We start from the raw sequence: 26,475 nt of genomic DNA on the forward strand, positions 1-26,475 counted from the left end.
GTATGTATATTCAAAAGGCCTCCACTCATATAAAATAAAATCTGATTATGCTTATGCTACCTAATTTTGGTCATACGGTATTGATTTTTTTTTTTTAATTAGGCCTTTTTTCCTAGGAGGAATCCTGTACTTTCATATGATTTGACTTCATGAAACTTGGTTCATGTCAAAAGCCAAGTGATTATCATGATAGGGAAGAAAATTTTTAGATTTAAAAGTTATGTGGAAATAGCTTTAGAATCATCCATGTGGTGTGATTAATGTTTTTATTACTCTCTTGTATTTTAGCCATCACTGGTGCAAGCTATATTTAATGGAGATCCTGATGAAGTTCGAGCACTAATATTTAAGAAAGAAGATGTTAACTTTCAGGTAAAACAGTTTCACTGATACCAGCCTTGAAACCTACTTTTCTAGAGTTATGATTTTTGTTAAAAGGCATAACACAATTCTGTAACAGCTGTTTTAAACGAGGGTAGAAGGGTCTTGAAGCAAACAGGAAGGGACTGGACATATATTCAGGGTAATGACTAAAACACAGGAGAACTAGGAGCCAATGCGGGTTTTTTGTTCCCCCAACTTTGTACTTTGAAAATTTTCACAGAATAGTTGAAAAAAGACTTTGAATACCCATATAACCTCCACTTATATCCAGCATTGATAACATTTACCACATTAGCTTTCTCTCCCATATTTACACAGATTATATTTATACTACACATATATTTTTTTCTTTCTTTTGCTGAATCCCATTTGAAAGTAAGTTATAGACATCATGACACTTCACTGTTAAATACTTGTGTGCATTTCAGATGAGGGTTCTTTCTTTTTTTGTGAACTTGAAAGAAGAGACATGTCTATAAAATTTATAATATATCTAACTTGATTGTGAGATCAAATTTGCTTTCTGTGAATAACATTATACACAAAGACTCATCTGTTTGGGGTCTCGCAACAAATAAAGACATACTGTTTGAAAATTCCTCAGACTTTTAAAGATACAGTGGATTTAACATTCAGGACTGACATGACGGACAGTTTTAGAAAGAGTGTGCGTATGGATAATTTCCTTCCATATATGTTTCTCCAGTGGCCAGACGTTTTTTAATTTACTAAACTGAGGCTGAAAATATATAATTAACTATAATAAGATCAAATTTATTAACGTATATGTTTTTACTGGAAGTGACTGTTTTCAGTATCTTTTTCATACATAATTCAGTTCTTTGAATGATGGAGAGTAGGGAGAGGTCATGATTCCTAAGGTCCCTATAGCAACAGCAAAACAGATTACCTGGAATTGATTGGCCAGTTCTAAGAAAGCTGTGCTCTGCCAGCTCATCTCCAACTCTCATCTTTTCCCTCATTCTTTTGGACAGTACTATTGTGACCACTTGATGTTAAGTAGATAAAAGAGGTATTTATCTTATTTTTAAAGGTTGAATTAACTGAATAGATTTGAATCTTTAACTAAAATTGTTCATCATTACATTTTTTTTTCCTTAAACATTCCTAAGTGAATTGCATTTAAGTTTACATTTATTGGAAACATGCACCTAGTTCAGGATTTATTTTAAACGGAGCGCTGGTCACTTTACGTAACTGGGGTGTTCTAGAGAGTCTGCTTTCTGTAAGACAGAAAATAACTATAGGGGTATAGACTAAGGAAAAGGAGAAAAAGGCTTTCTGTTCTGTTTAACTCTAGTATTTTTTGTTTGTTTTAAATAGAACTAACAAATCTCATCTTGGTGAGAAAGTTTGGACTATAATCCTACTTACCATGGTTAATTTCTCCATCATTACAAAGTCTCATTATAGCCAACTGCTTTTCTGCCATAGTAATCAAATTATCTTAAGTTTTTAAAATTTTATGCTCAAAAAATCATGTTTGAGCATCAGTTTATTCTCCTGTGATGTCCTTGGGAGGTATTGTGTTATCTGTAACTAGTGTGTGACCCCCTAACTTTTATGACTTTTAGCTTCTGCTTTTCTCCTTATAGATTCCTTTCCTTGCTTACTTTTAAAACATCGTTTCTTAACATCTCCTAGCTTGTTCTCTTGCTCTGAAACTTAGAACCAAGCTTAGAACTAAAAGTCTGGTTAGTGCTTCAAATCAGTATGAGAGTGACTTTGTCTTCAGTGATTCATGGGTTTTTGACAAATTTTTTTACAGTTGCTTTTCTCGTGTGACTCTTCACAGTTGAGAGTATAGTCATAATTATCAGATGTGTTAAGTCTTTGGCCATTGTTCTAATTTAGGATGGTAGTTTTTGTTTTTCTATTTTTGTCCTCTATGATAAGGAATCGCATAGAGTTTTAAGAGGCAGGTATGTATGTTTGTGTATGTGCAGGTGTGTGTAATAAAACTTAACTGTTTTGTAATATAAAACCCACTCACTCTTGATAGGTAATAAAATATTTTTAAGCTTTATGTCAGTGCGACAGTGGTGTTTTTCTAAAATAAATTTATTTAAATGAGTATTTGAGAATAACAGCTGACTTTTTGAAATTTACATTTTTTGCAGTTATTTTTGTAAAATTTTAGAGTGGGTAAAAGAGCTCACATTTGGTTCTATACTCTATACTGTTAAGTAAACATTGTTAATTATTTTAGGTTAGCTTCTTGAGTCATATCCTGAAGTTCTGAATACTGTGGACCACTAAATAGCATCTTTCTTAGTAACACACCTAATTGATTTTTAAAAAACTAATATAAAATATTACACATTCATATTATTTGGTCTGAGAAGGAAGTCTTTTATTGTAGAAGCTAGCTGAGATGATTTCACCAGAAAATACTGGAGTTTTATATTTGGAGGCTTTGGGCCACAAGTAGTTGACTGAGTAAATATAGGTTTATTGCTTATATAGTAATTTAATCCAGAACAAGGTAATTGGTGGGGGATTGGTTAAGACAGTAATGTCATATTACTGTGAGCTTCTCTGTGAGACTCTTGGCTTTCTCCTCCTGGTAAAGAAATGATTGCTGTATCCTGCACTCAAGACAAACAGCCAGAGAAAGTGGAAAGGAAATTCTCCCTGTACATTTCCTTTTTTTCTTTTTCAATCAAGCAAAAAGATCTTTTCCAGAATCCCCACAAAACTCCCGCTGAGTTTCCTCGGTTACAAGCCCACTGTAAACCAGTCCACCAGCAGAGGTAGAAGGGGATTAACTTTTTGCTTAGATCAGTCATTGTTCATCACCTGGTTCATCCCCTAGGGTGAGAGGCTTATCATCAGTGATTATATTGCACTCCGTATCTGGAGAAAATCAGCATTTTCATGAAGGAATAAAAGGGAAATAGTTGTTTGGGTAGGTAACCTAGTAGAAGAAGATTTTTTATTGCCTAAAAATAGTTGAAATAGCAAACTTTTAGAAGAATAAGTCACTTGGATATGGAAGAAGCACTGTAAAACAAACAGGTGAAACGGTCAAAAAAATTTAAAGGCAGATTGGTATACATAATGTAAAGAACAGTTGGAGCATAAGTTGTAAGACCTAAGTGCTTCTATCTTCTTACCTTTATGCTACATGAACAAATCCATTTCACTTATTAGGACTCACTTTTCTTTTGTAAAATGTGTGGGATTACATTAATGGCCTTCATGTTTTTTTTCACACCCCAAATTTGGGATGCTCTAAAAATTCCAAGTGACCTTGAATGACCTCCTGCTTTTGCCCAGAAGGTTTCATTTGTATTTTCAGGTTTATGTGGCCAAAATAATAATAATAAATGACTTTCCCTAGGATTTACCAGAACTTAATGCCATGCCATGTTGTGGAGCCCAAATAATTAAATTTGAAATATTAATAACATATTTCAGAGGAAAGGTATGACTTTATAAGAAAATTTTCTACAAGCAGAAATTGTTTTTCTTAATCCACAGTGATAGAAATTGGTGTTAATTATAGCCTTTATTTCAGAGACAGTGATGTACCTAAACATTTTTATGGTACCTGCCTTTAACTCACACAGCAATCTTGTAAAGTTGGTAGGTTAACATTTCCATCCCACCAATAGGTGACAGAACTAAAACTTAGAAAGTATGTAGCAGAACAGACATTTGAACCTATGTAGATTTGACAGAAGCCGGGAAATAAAAAAGTAAATTGGAGAGAAATATTTTTTCTTTTGCCAAATAGTGCCATAAAGCAATAATTGTTAAAAAATGGATTTTTCCCCCTAAAAGTTATGTCCACATTCTGTGTGCACTCCTACCATTTAAACTGTAATGCAAATGTGATCCTGATTTTCATAGTCAAGTGCTATTAAAATTTTAGCATTGCAAATGAGTGAATAAACAAGCCTCCCTTAGTGCCATGTTCTTTGGCTGGTTAAAAATGTCATTCGAAGTAGTGTCAGACTGGGGGTAATTATAATCTAGCCAACACCGTTTTTAGTGTTTAAAACAGGAAGTCTTAGATTATGACTTCTGTGACTGTGACCCTTTTTAAACTCAAAAGAATTGATTAAGAGCTAGTCAGTAGATCTTGCCTGTATCATATAAACTTGATAATTTTGAAAATGCTACCTTGTATATTTTACATATTGGTTTCTGAATTTAGATGTACTTTTTTATTCAGAATATTTTGGTATTGATTTTGCCAAAGTAGTCTTCAAAATTATTAACATCTTCTAAGCTTTCAAAAATACTTTCTGGGATCATTGAAATGATGTTGCTTTTACTTTGTCAGATAAAGTGTTTGGCAAATACATACATGTACGTGTATGTACATCACACAAGGAGATCATTTGTTTTCATTATTATTGTAATAAGATAGTTGGCAGTTTACACAAAGTAGTAAACCATAAGTTTACACAGGTTGCCTGAATTCCACCCACCCTCATTCTTCACAGTGTTCTCTAGTCTTTTCTAGAAATTAGCAAGAAGTGCTCTAATCTTTAATAAATCTTTCTTGTGACCACAAGTCGCTTCTGCTGGCTGTCAGTACACCAAGCTGTTGATGTTTCTGGAGAGGTTCTTAAAAACCTCCTCACTCAGTTACTTGAGGTTATATGAACTCTCTGTCCCAAAACTGTATGTGTGTACATGGTCTTCTGTAGTTACAGTAATTAGTATTGTGGCCCGCAAACCTCCAGCCCCATCTCAAGTGTACCCACCCAGTTCCCAGCTGGCTTCCACGGAGCATGGAGTGAAACCGGGGAGGTAGTGAAGAGAGAAGAACCAGGTCGGCTTCCACCCTGGAGAGGGTTGCCCTGTAGTTTCTCCATCCCCAGAAACTGCACCTCTCCTCTGTTCTTGCCAGTGCTTCTAGATTTCAGCCTCAGATTTTTAAATTTTCTTCACCAGTGTTCTTGTTCCCTCCAAGATCCATAAATGAGCGTATGTTCCATGTCATTGTGACTAAATGGCTGTTATGCTGGTCCTGAAACAAAGGAGGTTTTGTCTAATGAAACCAGCTGTTTTTTCAGCTAGAAACTGGTGGTGATTTATCTTTGTATTCCATTCATTGTTTTTTATTTGGCATATATATTTCTTCATTTTCCTTTTTTTCATCCTGTATATTTGGGGAATCAGTCCATACCAGTCTAGAGAGAGCTTCCTTATTCTTTATAATCACATAGTTCTGCGCTTAGGTGTTTATAACAATTTATTTAACCAGTCCCCCTTTTGGAGGGCATTTGGATTATTATTAGTCTTTATTGCTAATTGGTAATAAATGAGATAAATTCACCAAGTAAACAGACATTCTGGTGGGCAAGCAAAACTTTAATTAATTTATTTTTTAAGTAAAAGGTTTATTTAGAGGGATACATACTCCATAAACAGAGTGTAGGCTGACTCAGAAGGCGAATGCATGGAAGCAAAACTTAGAATGTTGGGATTTATTATGGATTATTTAAATATGTTATCAACTTCCCAAATAGACTAAATGTCCTCTAAGTTCTTTATTTGAAGCAATTTTAGTGGACATGTTTGTATAAATTGGTGGTGGGTAAATAATGATAGTTATATAGAATAGTAAAAATGTCATAGATTGTGTCCTAAATTTCAGCCTGAGCTGAAATTACTGATTGGCCTGGTAAGTCTCATCTAGCACCTCTGCCTATTTTTATTTAAGTTTTATTGAGGTATAATTGACATGCAATAAATTGCATATATTTAAAGTGTATAATTTCATAAGTTTTGACATGGATGGGTATGTGCCTGTGAAACCATCACCACAATCAAGATAGTTAACATTCCCATCATTCCCAAAGGATTCCATTTGCCCCTGACCTCTGATCTGCTTTGTGTCACTATAGATTAATTTGAATTTTCCAGAGCTTTATACGATATGTCCTCCTTTTATCTAGCTCTTTTCTCTCAGAATAATTATTTTGAGATTCATCCATGTTGAGGCATGTGTTAACAGTTCATTACTTTCTGTTGCTGAATAGTATTCAGTTGTCTCAATATACACAATTTGTTTATCCACTCACCTGTTGATAGAGTTTGAGTTGTTTTTCTTTTTCATCTATTACAAATAAAGCTACTGTGAAGGCATGTCTACAGGTCTTTGTATGAACATATGCTTTCCTTTCTCTTGGGTAAATATATGTTGGTGGAACGGTCAAACCATATGGTAGGTGTATGTTTAACTTTTTAAGAAACTGCCAGCTGTTTCCGAACTGGTTATACCATTATACATTCCCACCAACGGGATATGAGAACTACAGTTTTTTCCACATCTTGCCAATATTTGGTATGATTAGTCTTTTCTAATCTTAAACATTCTAATAGATGAGTATCTCACTGTGGCTTTAATTTGCATTTCTGAGATAACTGATGATGTTGAGCATCTTTTCATTGCTTCTTGGCAATCTTTGTATCCTTGGTGAAATGTCTTTTCAAATGTTTTTGCTTGTTTTTTCCCTTATTGGATAGTTTTCTTACTTTTGAGTTTTATATGTTCTGGACACAAGTCCTCAATCTGTGGCTTTATTTTCACTCTCTTCTGAGTGTTTTTGGAGAGCAGAAGTTTAAAAATTTGATGATGTCCAATTTATCAATTTTATTCTTTTATGGATTTTTGTTTTGGTGATGTGTCTAAAAAAGTCTCTCTTGGTGTCACATAGATTTTCTCATATCTTCTAGAAGTTTATAGTTTTAAATTTCACATTTAGATCTACAGCCTATTTCAAGTTAATAATTGCATGTGGTACAAGGTGTATGTCAAAGTTCACTTTTTTACATATGGATATATCCAGTTGTTAAAATATTTGTTGCAAAGGGGGGTTCCCTGGTGGCCTAGTGGTTAGGATTCTGGGCTTTCACTGCCATGGCCTGGATTCAGTCCCTTGTCGAGGAACTGAGAATTCCACAAGCCACAAGGCGTGGTCAGAAAACAATTTTTTTGTTGAAAAGACTATACTTTCTTTACTGAATTGCCTTTGCATTTTTATCAAAAGTCAATTGTCGATATATGTGTAGCTCTATTTATGGACTCTGTTATGTTCCATTGATGTATTTGTGTAGCTCAACATCAATACCACACCATTATGATACTATAGTTTTATAATAAGTCTTGAAACCAACTTTTTTCTTGTTCAAAATTGTTTTGCCTTGTGCTTCCCTGGTGGCGCAGTGGTTGAGAGTCCGCCTGCCAATGCAGGGGACACGGGTTCATGCCCCGGTCTGGGAGGATCCCACATGCCGCGGAGCGGCTGGGCCTGTGGGCCATGGCCACTGGGCCTGCGCATCCGGAGCCTGTGCTCCGCGGCGGGAGAGGCCACAGCAGTGAGAGGCCCGCGTACAGCAAAAAAAAAAAAAAAAAAAATTGTTTTGCCTATTCTAGGTCCTTTGCATTTCTGTGTGAATTTTTAGAATCAGTTTGTCAGTCTTTTGGGGAAAAAGGAAATTGGAATTGTGTTGATCTATAGATGAAATTGGCAAAAATCAACATTTTAACAATATTGGTTCTCCTTACCTATGAACAAGTTATATTTCTCCATTTATTTAGGTCATTTTTAATTTCCCTCAGCAAATTTTGTAATTCCACATTTACATCTTTTGCAGATTTATCCATATTTTATAAATTTCGTTCCTACTATAAATGTTATTTAATTTCAAAATAGGCTAATTATTCTCCACTCCTGAGATAATTTTTCCTGAGTACTTTATCCAAGGTTCTGGGAGTGATGAGTTTTTCTGGTTTGACTGGTAGGAACAGGACACTGTTTCCTGTGTGCGAAGCAGGCACTGTTCCGTCTAATGCGTGCGTTCTCATTGATGATGATATCACCTCCAACTTGGCAAAAATTGTGTTTTTTGTTGGGATGCATGTGTGTGTGCGTATATATGAAAAATCTTACATAGTACCATGATTTGTGGCCCTCTAAAGGGCCGAAGTGTATAAATTAGGTATACAGTGGTATTAAAATTTCATGGGGGCAATTAGGGAGAAAAAAATCTAAAAAGGCTCTTGGGTCAGGGTGATAAGGAAAAAAAGGTTGAGAAACACTGCTTTAATTATTTTGGATGCTTCTTTTCATGAGTCTCCAGTGGTATTCTTACACACGTCATGTGCTGCTCAGTACTCAGTGGAGTACACGAAGGGATATTCTGCAGGTCTCTGAGATTCTCTCCTTGTACCATCCTCTCCTCTCTGTTACTCTGTCCTGAGAATTCTAATCCTGGTTTTCTCCCCAGACTGTCAGCTCTGTCTCTTCAACTCAGGGAAATATGCCTATTAAAAATATACATAGCTCTGGAAAAGCCATTGAGAAGCATTTTATTGATTGAAACAGCTGACTGACATTCCACTGAATGTTTTCACACTTACACCTTACATATTTTGTGAAATGGCAATTTTTTATTGTAGTCCAGCAGTATTTTTTAAAAAGAAATTCTGTACATTAGTTTTCAAAACACTGGTGTTGCATTTGATAATTAAAATTGCCCAATCAGGGACTTCCCTGGCAGTCTAGTGGTTAAGAATCTGCGCTTCCACTGCAGGGGGCATGGGTTCGATCCATGGTCAGGGAACTAAGATCCAACATGCTGCAAGGTGTGGCCAAAAAAATAAAAAAGAAACCAAAAACAAAATTGTCCAATCATAGATGGCATCACCTCTGCTCCCTCTTACTCTTATAAGACCTGGTATTGATATGTAATTTTGGTGTTTTATTTTTTTATGAAAAGCAAGTAAGTCTTAGCCTAGGAGTATCTGATTACTGCTAAATTTGTAGAAGAGAGTAAATTCAGTATTTAGAATAGGATGCTCTGTGGACTTGTCTTTTTAATATTACTACTGATAGAGCAATATCTAGATTACAACATGAATTAATACTAGATTCAAAACTTCTTAAATAGAATTTGCGCCAGGGCAAGAATCATGCCTTCCACTGTGTAAGACAGATAGCACTGGAAACGGATTTTGGAGGTCTAGTAGTTACATCATCTGTTATAGATGAGGCAAAAATAAGACCCCTGGAGTTTATTTGGTCACTTCCATTTAGCAGAAATAGCTTAAGAGCCTGGATTTGTTAATGTCCAGTTCAGTTTTCTGCCCATGTTGTCTCCCCTGGCTTGACACCCCTCATTTCTGCCCAGTGGGTTACTATTACAGCAAAGTTCTTAGCTTTTCTCTTGTAGCTGTAAGTATATAAGCCCTTAGTAAATACTTGATAGCCTAATTTGATATAATTTGGTATGTTGGTTCATTCCCTTGATGAATATGTGCCATTTACCATGCTGGGTATTGGGGAGACCAGTCATATATACTTTTTTCCCCTGTTGTTCATGCTCTTTTCCGACTCAGGATATCAGTTGTGCCCACATTGTCTCCAACTCCCTTTACCTTGTCTCAATTTCTGTTCATTCTGCAGATTGCAGTTTATGTCAGGCAGAACTCTACGATGGCCTACAAAGTTCTCATTCCCTGGTGTACATCTCCTGTATATCTCCTGTACTGTAAATATGATAGGATGGCACTTCTGTGATGAGTTTATGACATCTGGCACAGTTGGCTTTAGGAAAGTGAGATTAGCTGGATGGACCAGACCTAATGACATGAACTCTTTAAATCTGGATCTAGAGTCAGAAACAAAGGGAGTAAGGAATGTGATATGAGGCAGATTCTCTGCTGCTGACTTTGAAGATGGAGGGGGCCACATGCCAAAGACTGTGGGACTGTGGGAGCAGAGGGATCCTTCTGGCTGACAGTCAGGAAGGAAAATTGGAACTTCAGTCTCTCAACTACAAGGAACCAAATTTTGCCTGAATGAGCATAGAAGTGACCTTTTCCCTTAGTCAGGCCTCCTTTTGAGAACACAGCCCGTTGACACCTTGGTTTCCACTTTAAGAGCTACCCTGAGCAGAGAACCCAGCCAGTACCATACTTGGACTTCTGCCCTACAGACTGGTGAACTAATAAATGAGTGTTGCTTTAAGCTGCTGTACTTATGGTAATTTGTTATGCAGCAATAGAAAACTAATACAAGACTTAAGTATCTCTTTTTCTGGAACACCTTTCCTGGTCCCCCAGGTAGTATTATGTTAGCCTAATAGATGGCTGTAGCACTCTGAACTTCTCCTTTGTAACACTCAATTTATTTGTGTCATGTTCAGTAACTCTCTGGAGATACAGACCTTGTTTGTGTTCTGTATTTATACCCAGTATAGTCATCCCTCAGCATCCATGGAGGATTGATTCCAGGACACCCTCCCCCATCTCCGCCAGACAACCAAAATCTGTGGATGCTCAACAAGACCCTTGTATAAAACGGTGTAGTATTTGCCATTTGTATAACGTACGCACATCCTCCCATCTTCATGTATACTTTAAATCATCTCTAGATGACTTACAATATCTAATACAATGTAAATAGTATGTAAATAGCTGTAAATACAATGTAAGTGCTATATAAATAGTTGCTGGCCTGGGACAAATTCAAGTTTTGATTTTTGGAACTTTCTGGAATTTTTTTTTCCAAGTAGTTTTGATCCATGGATACAGAAGGCCGACTGTAAGTAGTAGCCATTTAAAAAGTGTTAGAAATGAGTAAATAAAAATAAGGCATAGTCTCTGACTTTAGCAAGTTTATAATCCAGAGTGTTTGGCTGTATTGTTTGTAGGTGTTTTCTTGTTTGTGTCAGGGGTGTGTGGGTTTTGGGTTTGGTGGGTGGGGGCAGTCTACTGTCAGTTGCCCAAGTGCAATTAAGCTAAACAGGCTTCTTTCCACAGTCTTTTTGCCTTGCATTCCCATCAGTACTTGTTTAGACAATTCAAATCACTTTGACATAGGAAGGGTGAATTCTTTAAAAAAGCAAAACCAAAAAAACATATGTGCTTGAAATGCAGGCAGGCAAAGGCTTTCGTGAAAAATAAATCTATCATTTGCACCGTTCTGCTGATGGTCTATCAGACCATTGACTTTAAAGAGACAGCTGGAGGTAGACCTGTTCCACCCTATTCTCTGCCGAGGGGACTAAATCCCATCTTCCCTCAATGCTCAGGAACAGAAGTTGGTTCTTAGGGAAGGTATTTAATAAAGTTTTTAGCATTTGCATTTCCCTGACAACCTCGAAAGCAGCTTTACTGTTGTATTACAAGTCTAAATCATACTCAGTAAATAGAAGTAAAGTTTGCAGGATTGCTGAGCATGACACATAAGCAACACAGGAAATAATAGAAACGTTGCAGGTGAAGAGGGGATTCAGAGATGTCATTCAGTGTTAAGAACTGCCTAATAAAGCCAAATGTATAGTTTTTTGATAACATGGGGTTCAGTTTTCATTCAGATCATGTTGCCAAAACAGTGACACATATAAACAAGTCTAAATAGCTAATACATTGGTAATTTTATGTAAACCAAAGTACCTGTAATAGCCAGAGTCAGATTTGGGAAAGGAAACTTCTTGTCCCATCCTATCCCAAATCATGTATTGACAAATAAAATATAAAATATTTTAGATGATGATTTTAGATTATCTACTGTGAAAGTGAGTGATTTGAGTCGATTAATTACTAAATATACATTTTTCATAAAACAACAATGATAAAACCTTGAGATTTTTTTTGTATCTTAGCATAATTACTTGTTGAGGAAAATGTAAATTACATAAATATTTTAAACTAATAATGTATCATTTTTTTCCCTCAGTAGTTTTTCTAGAGAATCAATGATTTGAATATGACTTACCCAAGTGATTTGAAGCATGTTTTCTTGTACAAGTGCAAAAAATAATAATTTATTCATTTTAGAATATATTTGTCTTCGTATGAGAAAACAGTTACAAAATGCTATATGTCAAGTTTTTATCATTAGTTTGGAAGATAGATATGTACAGTGAGGGTTTTGGTGTTTTGTTTACATAGAAACTAGATTATTTTGTTTGAGTGTTTTCAGATTGCATTGCACAAACGCAATTTCTGGTAATAAAATTTCTATTTTTATTCTTAATTCCCTTGTAGATCCAAATGGTAGTTGGGGGAAGGGCACGGGTGTAAGGGTGAGTAGTTTTCTTTTCCAATATTGAGGAGACTTTCATTTTCATTTTGAACATTAGTTCAGGAGAATGAATCTTGACAAACCAACAAAGGAAGCTACTTTTCTTAAGCTGAAATATTGTTTCAGAGCCTGTCTTTTCTGCCAATTTTTTTTTTAAGGATTTCCTTTTTTAAAAAAAGTGGTGTGTATGTATGTATGTGTGTATGTATGCATTTATTTATTTTTGGCTGCGTTGGGTCTTCGTTGCCGTGCTCAGGCTTTCTCTAGTTGCAGCAAGTGGGGGCTACTCTTCATTGCGGTGTGGTGGGCTTCTCATTGCAGTGGCTTCTCTTGTTGCAGAGCACAGGCTCTAGGCGCGCAGGCTTCAGTAGTTGCAGCATGTGGGCTCGGTAGTTGTGGCACGCAGGCTTCAGTAGTTGTGGTGCATGGGCTTAGTTGCCTCGCAGCATGTGGGATCTTCCCGGATCAGGAATTGAATCCGTGTCCCCTGCATTGGCAGGTGGATTCTTAACCACTGCGCCACCAGGGAAGTCCATCCTCCAATTTTTTGATGCACGTTTCCTCTTAGTTCAAATGTGTTTTAATAGATATTTTGAAAGAATGTTGAAGCACTCATGTCTGATCTTTTTCTCCTTTCTTGTAACCTTTTAAAAATTATGAAATATAACTCATTTAAAATATGTAGAACAAATATAGAATGTGATGAATTATTTAAATGTAACCACTACCCAGATCAAGAAACAGAACACTCTAGCATCTCACAAGCGCCCTTTGTGCTCACTTTGTGATTAGAACTGTTTCCTCCCACCCCACAATGTAACCAGTAATCTGACTTTTTTTTTTGCGGTATGCGGGCCTCTCACTGTTGTGGCCTCTCCCATTGCGGAGCACAGGCTCCAGATGTGCAGGCTCAGCAGCCATAGCTCACAGGCCTAGCCACTCCGCGGCATGTGGGATCTTCCTGGACCGGGGCACGAACCCGTGTCCCCCGCATCGGCAGGTGGACTCTCAACCACTGCGCCACCAGGGAAGCCCTGACTTTTATTATAGTCTCTTTCTTAGTTTTCTTTTATAATTTTGCCACCTAATTATTCCTCCCTAAAGCAGTATAATTTTGCATGTTTAATTAAATGAGTCATACAACATATATTCCTTTGGGTCTGGGTTCTTGTGCACAAACTATCTCATTTTAAAAATTTACCTGTGTTATGTATTGCTAAAGATTATTCATAGTATTCCACTGAATGCATATACCACAGTTTATCCATATTCTGTTGATGGACAGTTGGGTTGTTTCCAGGTTTTGCCTGTTGTAAACAATGCAACTATTCATAAGCATGTCTTCTGTTGCACATTACCGTGCATTTCTATAAGACATATACCTAGGCATAGAATTTCTGGCATATAAGGCTATGTGTATATTCAACTTAGAGAATGCTATATTCTTAAACAATATACACTCCCATTAGCACTATATGAGAATTTTTGGTGGCCCACATCCTTGGACCATATTCTTGCTTTTTGTCTTATTTATTTAGCCATTCTGTGGTATGTGGTAGTATCTCATTATTTGTAAAGTTTGAGGGTTTTTTTTTTTGATGAGTGTCACGTGCCTTTTTATATGTTTATTAGACATTCATATAACCTCTTTTATGAAGTGCCTGTTAAATCTCTTGCCCATTTTTCTTTTGATTTCTCTCTTTCCTTATGAATTTGCAGTAGTCCTTTATATATTCTGGATATGAACCCTTTGTGAGTTTTGCAGATATCTTCTCCCATTCCAATTTGCCTTTTCATTCTTTACTGTGTCATTGAACATGGGGTCTTAATTTTAATGTAGTCAGGTATTTCAGTATTTTCCTTTATTGTTAATGCTTTTGAGTTTTTGCTACCTTAAGAAGTCCTTCCTTAACCTGAGTCATAAAGGTAATGTATTTGTTTCTCAGAGCTTTATCGTTATGCTCTTTAAATTTAGCTTTATGATATACTTGCAGTTAAATTAGGCATATAATGTGAGATAGTGGGGAGCTTTTCCCCCCTTTCCAAGTGGGTACTGAATTGTCCCAGCACAATTTAATTGCCCATATTTTGTTGGACTGTTTTCTAACTGTTGAATTTTGAAAGTCCTTTGTATATTATGAATGCAAGTTCTCTGTCAGATATGTGATTTACAAATGTTTTCTCCCAGTGTATGTCTTTTCTTTTTATCTTCTTAACTGTATCTTCCTGAGAGCAAAAGTTTTTCATTTTGATGAAGTTGAATGTATCAGTTTCATGGATTTAATGTATCAGTTTCATGGATTGTGCTTTTGGTTTCACATCCAAGAGCTCTTTGCTTAACCTATCTTTTCTCCTATCTTTTCTTCTAGAAGTTTTAAAATTTTAGATGTGGCAGTTGGGTCTATGATTCTTTTTGAGTTAATATTTGTGTTAGGTGTTAAGTATAGATTGATGTTAATTTTTTGACATGTGGATATCCAGGACCATTTGTTGAAAAGATTATATATCCATTCAGTTGCTTTTTTACTTTTGCCCCAAATCAGTTGATCATATTTGTGTGGGTTGATATCTGGACTCTTTATTCTGGTTATCTCTTTCCCTTTTAATACCACACTGCCGTGATTACTGCAGCTTTATAGTAATTCTTGAAATCACATAGTGTAAGACCCCCAACCATGTTCTTTTCTATCAAAATTGCTTTGACTATTTTAATATCTTTGCCTTTCCACATAAATTTTAGGTTGTTACATCTACTATGAGTCCTGCTGGGATTTTGATTAGGATTGTATTGAATCTATATAGATCAAATTGACATCTTAACAATAATGAGTCTTCCAATCCATGACCATGGTATTTTTCTCTATTTAGGTTTTCTTTATTTCTTTCATGAATGTTTTGTAGTTTTCAGCATATAAATCTTGCAGATTTTTGTCAGATTCATACCTAAGCATTTCTCTTTTTTCTTTCTTTCATTCTTTCATATTGTAAATGTACAGTTTTTAAAATTTTGATTTCCAGTTGTTCATTGCTAGTATATAGAAATACAGTTGCTTTTTGTATGTTTACCTTGCATTCTGTAATTTTTCTAAACTCATTCTAGGATTTTTTTTAATAGATTCCTTGGGATTTTCTCTATATACAGTACCTCATCTATGAACAGAGACAGTTTCATTTCTTCTTTCCCAATCTGTATGCGTTTTATGTTACCAACTAGAACTTCAAGTATGATAATGAATAGAAGTGATGAAAATAGGCAAACTTGCCTTTTTCCTTATCTTAGAAGGAAAGCATTCAGTCTTTTGCCATTAAATAGGATATTAGCTGTAATTTTTGTAAATTACCTTTATCAAGTTAAGGAAGTTCCTTTTTATTCCTAGTCTGCTGAGAGTTTTTTTTAAATCATGAAAAGGTGTTGTTTTTTAAATGTGATGATCATGATTTTTAAAAAAATATTACTTCTACAGTTTTCGGTTTTTTAAATTTTATTTATTCTTTGGCTGCATTAGGTCTTCGTTGTGCGCGGACTTTGTCTGGTTGCAGCGAGTGGGGGCTACTCTTCGTTGTGGTGCGCGGGCTTCTCATTGCAGTGGCTTCTCTTGTGGAGCATGGGCTCTAGGGCGCGTGGGCTCAGTAGTTGTGGCTCGCGGGCTCTAGGGCACAGGCTCACTAGTTATGGCGTACAGGCTTTGTTGCTCTGCGGCATGTGGGATTTTCCCGGACCAGCGCTCGAACCCCTGTCATCTGCTTTGGCAGGCAGATTCTTAACCACTGTGCCACCAGGGAAGTCCAGGAACATTTACTATTTAAATTGCCCTCTGAATACTGCTTTAACTTCATATCACAGATTTTGATATATTTTCATTTTCATTCAGTTCAAAATGTTTTCTAATGTCCTTTGAGATTTCCTCTTTCCTGGGTTATTTAGAATTAGTTTTCTTCTTTTATTCTACTTTACTATTAAAGTATATACTTTGATTTTCAAATACTTGGGGATTTTCCAAGTGTCTGTCTCTTATTGGTTTCTGGTTTAATTCTGTTATGGCCAGAGTACATCCTTTGTGTAATTTCAGTTTATTTTAATGTATTAAGGTATGTTTTTTGGCCCAGAACATGGTCTACCTTGATGAATGTTTCAAGTGCAGTTAAAAATAATGTTTATTCTTTTGTTCTTAGGTAGCGTGTTCTGTAAATATAAGTTAGGTTCAGATGATTACTAGTGTTTTTTAGCTCATCTGTATCTTTGCTGATTTTTCTGTTTACTTGTTTTCTTTGGTACTGGGTGAGGCATGCTGAAGTTTCTTGTAATTGTGGATTATCTGTCTCTCCCTTCCTTTTTATCAGTTTTGCTTCCATGACTTTGAAGCTGTTATTAGGTACATATACACTAGTATTGTCATACTAATGAGGTTTTGTCTGCTTCTTATTTATTTTGGGGGTTTTGTTGGGGTTTTGTTGTTATTTATTTATTTTTGATGAATTGACCCTTTAACATTATGTAATGTGCCTCTTCATCCCTGGTAACTTTCCTTGTTCTGATTTTTCATCTGATGTTACTAATAGAGATACTTTAGCTGTCTTTTCATTACTGTTTGCATGATATATCTTTTAACAACTTATAAACTTTCAGCATAAATATATCATTATATTTTAAATGGTTTTTTGTAGGTAGTATTGTTTTTATATCCAAAATGACAATCTGTGTTTTTTAATTATTGTGTTCAGATCATTACATTTAATGTGTTTATTGATGTGGCTGGATTTAAGTCTGCTGTTCTGTTATTTTTGTCCCTTTTAACTTTGGCTCCTCTATTCCCTCTTTCCTTCCTTCTTTTGGATTATTTGGATATACTGTTTTTGCGAACTTAATGACATTTTGACCATATCTTTATTATTTTCTTAGTAGTTGCTCTAGGGATTATAATATAAATACGTATCTTTTCACAGTCTACATAGAGTTAAAGTTTTACCACTTAAAGTTTAAAAAAAAACAAAAGCCCTTACTTTCCCCTCTTTGTGTTAGAGTTGCCGTGTAATATATGTAATACACTGAATTCCTTCCCAGATAACATTAAAGTTTTTTGCTTTCAGTAAATTGTGCATCCTTCATATTTGAAGATCTGTTTCCCTCTGGTAGCATTTCCTTTCAGCCTGAAAAAACTTCCTTTAGCATTTCTTGTAGACCAAGTCAGCTGGGAATTAATTTCCTTTAGCTCTCTTTTATCTGAGAAATGTTTTTATTCGGGCTTCATTACTAAAGGATGCTTTCATGTCATACAGAATTCTTGTTTGACAGGTTTTTATGTTTTTATTTTTCTTTAGTTTTCTGGCCTCCCTGGTTTCTGATGAGAAATCCACAGTCATTTGAGTATTTCTTTTATGTGTAACTTGCCTTTAAAGCAGGCTGAGGAAAACAATTTTTGTCTTTCTGTTTGGGTTTTAACAGTTTGATTATGGTGTGTCTCAGTATGGTTTTCTTTGCATTTATCGTATTTGTAGTTCACTTAACTTATTCAATGTATAAATTTATGTCTTTTACCAAAAATTGGGAAATTTCCAACCATATTTCTTCAGATTTCTTTTTTTCCTGTGTCAGTTTCTTTCTCCTCTCTTTCTGGGACTCGGTGACACAAATGTTAACCTTTGATATTGTCTCAGATTGGTATTGTATTCAATACAGATATTTATACTGAAAATCTTCCTGGATACAAGGATAATTTCTTTAAAGGTATTAACAAGTCTTGGTTATATAACTAAGGGGGAAAGTCCTCCTTTTGATTCAGCTGGTAAATGAAAATATAAATTATATAAATCACTTAAAGAATAACATATAAAATCACTTAAAAGTAACATACTGCCACATAGACTTGACTTTAAAACATTTCATAGTTTAAAATTTTATTTCATAATTTATAATTTAAAATGGATCATTTTGGTTCCCACCCCCAAAGAGGTTTCTGTGTGTGGTATATTTACAGAACCATGTTGATTCTTACTCACCACAAATAGCCATGTTTATATTTATCCACTGTGTTCAAGCATAGAACTTTTGAGATAAGATCAGATCTTTCTAGTGTATCTAGTGATTTAACTGGTATATTTCAAGTTCAGGATGAAGTTTTCCCCCCCTCTGATTGTAGCTGTGTAATCTGATTCTTGATTTTTTAGCTCTACGCTAAATTAATGTTCAAGGTTATAATACCTGTAATTTGCTAGTGCTGAATATTCCGATTATCTTTATTAATTGAGAATATGTGTTTAATTGAACAGTTAAATATCATGGCCGTAGTAGTATATACGCATATATTTGGGATTAGATTTCTTTTTCTCAGGCGGCTGTTATTATATAAAATGTTATCTTGTGCTGAAGGTTAATATTTATAGTTGAGTGAGGGCATGTTTGAGTAGCCTTGTTTAAAGTATTTGTTTATAAATGGAGACTGTTCTCCTCTGTGACTCCAAGGTACTAATAGTTAGTCCCCAAAATAAGCTTCATCAAGAAGTATGACTAGTTATTTGTTAAGTGTATCTTCCTTGTTTACTAGTCATAAACTGAAACTGTTAATAATTGGTTTAAATGTAACTTTCAGTTACATGTATTGTCTAGTAGGCAGTGTGATATTTTTTGTTTAAATTATTTATCTTATGAGTCTCCTGTTTTATTTGATTCTTTTCTAAGAAATGAAAATCTCTCTTCTTCCTAGACTTTGTACTATAAGTTTCATTTAATAATTGTAATTGTCACAAATTGAGGGCTGTAAAAAAGAACATTAAGGTTGTCATACTGTGGAAAATTTTTCTGAAGTGGGACCATACTTCTACAGTTATAGGACAGTGATGAGTCCTTTGTTACTGCTATGATTTTTTAAAATAGATTATTTTCTAAAATCCAACACATGTGCAGATATTTACAGATAAACACATGAACGTAAAGCACGACAGCTACCGCATTGTTCCTGTTAACTATTAAACTGTAAGGAGGTGAAGAGGTCCAAAGTGTAACAGTAAGAGGAACCTTGGCCTCTAAGCAGACAGACTAGACTCTAGCCTGTGTGTCCTTCCCTGGTTCAGCCTCTTTGAGCCCTACTTTTCTCACTTGTAAAACGAAGCGATTGAATTAGATGATCTCTGAGGCTATTTCTGTTCCCAGTATGTTACTTTGACAAGTCTGTAAACTATTCTGTTTGCTTCGTGAATTATATCCCTTAAGCCTAGGTCATTTCACAGCGGTTTTGGGGGGTAAGAGGGATGCTTCATCACATTTTAGCTTAGACTCCAGTTAATGATTCCTTTTTCTTTTGTTACATTTTTCTTTTCAGTCGGTAGTAACAAAATTGATTTGAATTTCTACTCTAATAGGTGTCTTGCTTGTTCTGATATTTCCCTCATACCATGTTGTCTAGAACACTCAAGTATCTGGGAAGAAAAATAATGTCAAAGGCCATATAAAATCACAAAGTGACAGAAACTTTGGCTACTGATTTAATGTTCATTCATTTTCCACCTTCTAATGGGCAGAGCTCTGATTTTGTTCAGGCATCTTATCCCCCACCTCATTCACTGGAAGGCGACCACTGAGAAACACTTGTGAGGTTCACAGACCAGAGGCACAGGCTCACTAAAAGACAGACTTACTCATAGGACTGTAGAACACTGGCCTTGCCCTTACACCTCACCAACACGTTACAAAAGGCGTAGTTATCCAGTACATCATGTCTGGTCATGAAGAAAAAATTATAAGACTTACAAAAAGGCAAAAACCACAATTTGAAGAGACATGAAAATTCTAAGAAACAACCAAAAGAAATGCTAGAAATCAAAAACACTGTAACAGAAAAATGAAGAATGCCTTAGCTGAGGAAAGAATCTCTGAGCTAGAGGATGTCTCAGTAGAATCCTCAATACCTTAGAAGCAAAGAGAATGAAGACTGGAAAAACAGAAGAGAACATCCAAAGACTGTGGGGCAACTACAGAAGGTGTAACATACTTATAATGGGAATGTCAAAAGGAGAAGACAGAGAAAGGAACAGAAGAAGTATTTGAAACGATAATGACTGATTATTTCCCCAACTTAATGTCAAGATACCAAACCATAGATCTAGGAAGCTCAGAGAATGCCAGGCATGATAAATGTGAAAAACAAACAAATAAACAAACTGTACCTAGGCATATCATTTTGCAAACTGCAGAAGATCAAAGGTAAATAAGTCCTGAAAGAAGCCAGAGTGGGGGAAAACACCTTATAGAGAAGCAAAGTTAAGAATTACATCCAACTTCTCAGACACCATGCAAGAAGAAGAGAATGGAGTGGAATATTTAAAGTGTTGGGAGAAAGAAAAAAAACACCAACCTAGAACTCTGCACCTTTATCCTTAGAAGATAAAGGAGAATAAAGACTTTATCAAACAGAAAAGTTTGTTACCAGTAGACCTGCCTTGCAAGAAATGTTAAAAGAAATTCTTTATACAGAGGAGAATAAGTCAGGAACTCGGATCTACATAAAGAAAGGAAGAACATTCCTACATAAAGAAGGAATAAGTCGAAGTAAAATAAAAACATTTTTCTTATTCTTCATTGGTCTTACATATAAGTTCGTTCAAAACAATACTAAATATTCAATTATGTGTGCTTATATATATGTATATATGTCATATATTATGCTTAATTATAAGTGAAATGAATGACAGTGATGATAAGGAACAGGATGGAAGAATAAGGGTTATTTTGTTATTATAAGAACTGACAGTACCCATGAAGTGGTATTTGAAAGTAGATGGATTGGCTATAAACGTATACTGTAAACTCTGGGGCGACCATTAAAAAAAATTTTTTTTAAGTAGAACTGATAGGCTAAATAAGAATGGAGAGAAAATGGATTCATATTAAATTCATGCTCAAGTAAAGCCACAAACGGCAGGAAAAGAGTGGAAGATAAAAATAGGAATAAAGAGTGAGGGAAACAGGACTTCTCTGGTGGTGCAGTGGTTAAGAACTCGCCTGCCAATGCAGGGGACACAGGTTTGATCCCTGGTCTGGGAAGATCCCACATGCCGCGGAGCAACTAAGCCCGTGCGCCACAACTATTGAGCCCGCATGCTGCGACTACTGAGGGCTGCGTGCCTAGAGGCTGTGCTCTGCAACAAGAGAAGCCACCACAGAAGCCCGTGCACCGCAATGAAGAGTAGCCCCCGCTCTCTGCAGCTAGAAAAAGCCCATGCACGGCAACGAACACCCAACGCAGCCAAAAATAATAAATAAATAAAATAAATAAATTTTTTTTAAAAAGAGGGAAACAAATAGAAAAGTGTAATGAATATAGTAATATTAATCCAAGTATTGGGTTGGCCAAAAAGTTTGTTTGGTTTTTTCCATAAGATGGCTCTAGTAGCACTTAGTTGTCTTTAATTTCATTCAAAACAATTTTGTTAGATTGTATGTGACGGCTGTCATATCAGTGTGCATTTAAAAAAAGACATCAAAATTGGTGAATTTTTGTGTAGCCATTTTCATATTGAAGATGGAAGAAAAAAGCAACATTTTCAGGATATTGTGCTTTATTATTTCAAGCAAGGTGAAAGCACAACTGAAACGCACAAAAAGATTTGTACGGTGTACGGAGAAAGTGCTGTGACTGATCGAATGTGTCAAAAGTGGTTTGCAAAGTTTCGTGCTGGAGATTTCTCGCTGGACGATGCTCCACGGTCGGGTAGACCAGTTGAAGTTGATAGTGATCAAATCGAGACATTAATTGAGAACAATCAACGTTATACCATGCGGGAGATAGCCAACATACTCAAAATAACCAAATCAAGCGTTGAAAATCATTTGTGCCAGCTTGGTTACGTGAATTGCTTTGATGTTTGGGTTCCACGTAAGTTAAGTGCAAAGAATCTTCTTGACCGTATTTCTACATGTGATTCTCTACTGAAATTTAATGAAAACATTCCGTTTTTAAAACATTGTGACAGGTGATGAAAAGTGTATACTATATAATAATGTGGAACAGAAGAGGTCATGGGGGAAGTGAAATGAACCACCACCAACCACACCAAAGGCTGGTCTTCATCCAAAGAAGGTGATGTGTATATGGTGGGATTGGAAGGGAGCCCTCTATTATGATCTCCTTCTGGAAAACCAAATGATTAATTCCAACAAGTACTGCTCCCAATTAGGCCGACTGAAAGCAACCCTTGACGAAAAGCATACAGAATTAGTCAATGGAAAACGCATAATCTCCCATCAGCATACCACAAGACCGCATGTTTCTTTGATGACCAGGCAAAAGCTGTTACAGCTTGGCTGGGAAGTTCTGATTCATCCGCCGTATTCACCAGACATTGCACCTTCCGATTTCCATTTATTTTGGTCTTTACCAAATTCTCTTAATGAAAATATTTCAATTCCCTGGAAGACCGTAAAAGGCATCTGGAACAGTTCTTTAGTCAAAGAGATAAAAAGTTTTGGGAAGATGGATTTACGAAGTTGCCTGAAAAATGGCAGAAGGTAGTGGAAGAGAAGGGTGAATCATTGTTCAATAAATTTCTTGGTGAAAATGAAAAATGTGTCTTTTATTTTTACTTAAAAACCGAAGGCACAGGACTCTCTTGGTGGTGCAGTGGTTGAGAGTCCACATGGCAATGCAGGGGACAGGGGTTCGGTCCCTGGTCCAGGAAGATTCCCACATGCTGTGGAGCAACTAAGCCCGTGCGCCACAGCTATTGAGCCTGTGCTCTAGAGGCCGTGAGCCACAACTACTGAGCCCACGTGCCACAACTACTGAGGCCCACACGCCTAGAGCCTGTGCTTTGCAACAAGAGAAGCTACCACAATGAGTGGCCCCCGCTCACCGCAACTAGAGAAAGCCCACGCATAGCAACGAAGACCCAGCACAGCGAAAAATAAATAACTAAAATTAAAAAAAAAAAAGAAAAACCGAAGGCACTTTTTGGCCAGCCCAATATATCAGTAGTCAGTGCTCAAATGAACCAGTTAAAAGAAATTGTCAGAGATCCAAAAACAAGACAACTATATGTTGTTTACAGGAAACCTGCTTTAAACAGAAAGACACATATAGATACAAGTAAATGGATGAAGAAAAAAATACCATGCTAACACTAATCAAAAGAAAGCAGGAGTATATACTATTGGTGGGAATGTAAGTTGGTGCAGCCACTACGGAAAACAGTATGGAGGTTCCTCAAAAAACTAAAATTAGAATTACCATATGATCCAGCAATCCGACTCCTGGGCATATATCCAGACAAAACTATAATTAAAAAAGATACGTGCACCCCTATGTTCATAGCAGCAGTATTCACAGTAGCCAAGACACAGACACAACCTAATGTCCATTGGCAGAAGAATGGTTAAAGAAGATGTGGTACATATATACAATGGAATGTTACTCCACCATAAAAAAGAATGAAATAATGCCATTTGCAGCAACATGGCTAGAACTGGAGATTATCATACTAAGTGATGTAAGTGAGAAAGAGACAAATACTGTATGGTATCATTTATATGTGCAATCTAAAATGTGACATAAATGAACATATCTGTGAAACAGAAACAGACGCACAGACATGGAGAACAGACTTGTGGTTGCCACGGGGGAAGGGAGGGTGGAGGAAGGATGGAGTGGGAGTTTGGGATTAACAGATGCAAACTATCACGTGTGGAATGGCTAAACAACAAGGTGCCACTTTATAGCACAGGGAACTATATTCAGTACCCTGAGATAAACCATAATGGAAAAGAAATAAAAAGGAATGGGTGTGTGTGTGTGTGTGTGTGTGTGTGTGTGTGTGTCTGTGTAAGTAACTGAATCACTTTGCTATACAGCGGAAATCAACACAACATTGTAAATCAACTATACTTCAATTAAAAAAGAAGAAGGAAGCAGGAGTAGCGATGTAAATTTCAGACAGAGCATACCTCAGAGCAAGGAAAGTTATTGGGGTAAACAGGGGCATTATATAATAATAGAAAGGTCAGTTCTTCGGGAAGACATAATGATCCGTTTATATACCTAACAACAGAGTATCAAACTATGTGAAGGAAAAACTGATAGAACTGCAGGGGAAAATAGATGAAACCACTGTTATAGTTGGAGACTCCAACACTCCTCTATCAAAAATGGACAGATCAAGTAGGTGAAAAATCTGTAAGGACATAATCAATAGCTCCATCAAAGAGCTGGATATAGTTGACATCTGTAGACTACTTCATCCAACAACTCCAGAATATACATTCTTCTCAAGTTCACATGAAATATTTACCATGACAGAATACCTTCTGGGTCAGAAAACACACTTTCTTCAACAAATTTAAAAGAAGAGAAATTATGCAATGTCTGCTCTTAGACCAAAATGGAATTAAACTAGAAATCAATAACAGAGAGCTAACTGGAAAACCCCCAAGTACGTGCAGATTAAAACAACAAACTTCTAAATAATTATGGGCCACAGAGGAAATCTCAAGTGAAATTTAAAATATTTTGTACTAAGTGAAAATGAAAGCACAACTTATCAAGGATAAGGATACAATGAAAGCATTGCTTTAAGCTGGAAATTTATATCATTGAATGTATATATTAGAAAAGAAGATTAGTAATCTAAGTTTCACCTTAGGAAACTATATAGAAAAAGAAGAGCAAGTTAAATCCAACATAAGCAGAAGAAAAGAAACAGAGCAGAAATCAATTAAATTGATTTTTCTCTATTGATCTCCTGTTTTCAATGAAACCAAAAGCTGGTTCTTTGAGAAGATTGATAAAATTGATAAGCCTCTACGAGCTAAGAAAAAAGGAGAGGAGGCACAAATTACTAATATGAGAAATGAAAGAGGGGATATCACTATGGGTCCTATAGACATTAAAAGTATAATAAAGGAATAGTGTGAATAACTCTATGCCCACAAATTTGACAACCTACATGAAATAGACCAGTTCCTTAAAAAATGTTTTTGGGCCAAGACTCACAAAAGAAATAGACAATCCAAATAAGCGTATATCTATTAAGAAATTGAATCATAATTAATAACCTTCTGAAATAGCACCAGGCCCAGATGGATTCACTGCTGAATTCTACCAAACACTTAAGGAAGAACTTATACCAAACACTTAAGGAAGAAATTATACCAATTCTCTACAGTCTGTTTCAAAGGATAGAATCAGAGGGAATACTTCCTAACTCATTCTTTGAGGCCAGCATTACCCTAATAGGAAAACCAGACAAAGACATTACAAGAAAAGAAAACTACAGACCAATATCTCTCATGAACACAGATGCAAGAATTTCTAACAAAGTATTAGCATATCGAATCCAACAATGTGTAAGAAGAGTTCTATATACCACGGCCGGCTGGGATTTATGCCAGACATGCAAGGCTGCTTCAACCTTTGAAAATCAGTTCATGTAATATATCAAATCAACAAGCTAAAAACGAAACCACAAGATCATATCAATAGATGCAGGAAAAGCATTTGGCAAAATCCAACACCCTTCATGCATGATAAATTCTCTCCATAAACTAGGAATAAAGGAGGAACTACCTCAACTTGATAAAGAATATCTACAAAAAACCTACAGCTTTATATATATATTTTTTTTTCTTTTTTTTTTTTTTGCGGTACGCAGGCCTCTCACTGTTGTGGCCTCTCCCGTTGTGGAGCACAGGCTCCGGACGCACAGGCTCAGCGGCCATGGCTCACGGGCGCAGCTGCTCCACGGCATGTGGGATCTTCCTGGACCGGGGCATGAACCCGTGTCCCCCGCATCGGCAGGTGGACTCCTAACCAGTACGCCACCAGAGCAGCCCTAACATTATATATATATATATATATTTTTTTTTTTTTCTAATGTTATATTTTAATGGTGAGAAACTCAAAGCTTTTCCACTAAGACTGGGTATAAGACAAGAGTGTTCTTTTTTACAACTCCTTTTCAGCATCATTCTGGAAGTTCTAGCTAATGCAAAAATACAGGGAAAGGAAATAAATGGTATACAGATTGAGAAGGA

General features: G+C 36.0%; 1 protein-coding gene across 6 annotated transcripts in view; it reads left to right on the forward strand.

Moving 5' to 3' along the window:
• ANKRD28 (ankyrin repeat domain 28) overlaps window positions 1–26,475 on the forward strand; it is a 186,740-nt gene that overhangs the window by 64,456 nt on the left and 95,809 nt on the right. For 4 of the 6 annotated variants that reach the window (XM_079923329.1, XM_079923326.1, XM_079923325.1 and 1 more), the window contains one exon: window positions 289–372. The exons of the other annotated variants lie outside the window; for them this stretch is intronic. In XM_079923329.1, coding sequence (XP_079779455.1) covers window positions 359–372 — 14 coding nt within the window. In that variant the 5' untranslated portion in view covers window positions 289–358. The remainder of the gene's footprint in view (window positions 1–288; window positions 373–26,475) is intronic. 6 annotated transcript variants of the gene reach the window in all.

This window comes from Stenella coeruleoalba, assembly GCF_951394435.1.
Source record: "Stenella coeruleoalba genome assembly, chromosome: 5".
In the NCBI taxonomy this organism is placed as follows: Eukaryota; Metazoa; Chordata; class Mammalia; order Artiodactyla; family Delphinidae; genus Stenella; species Stenella coeruleoalba.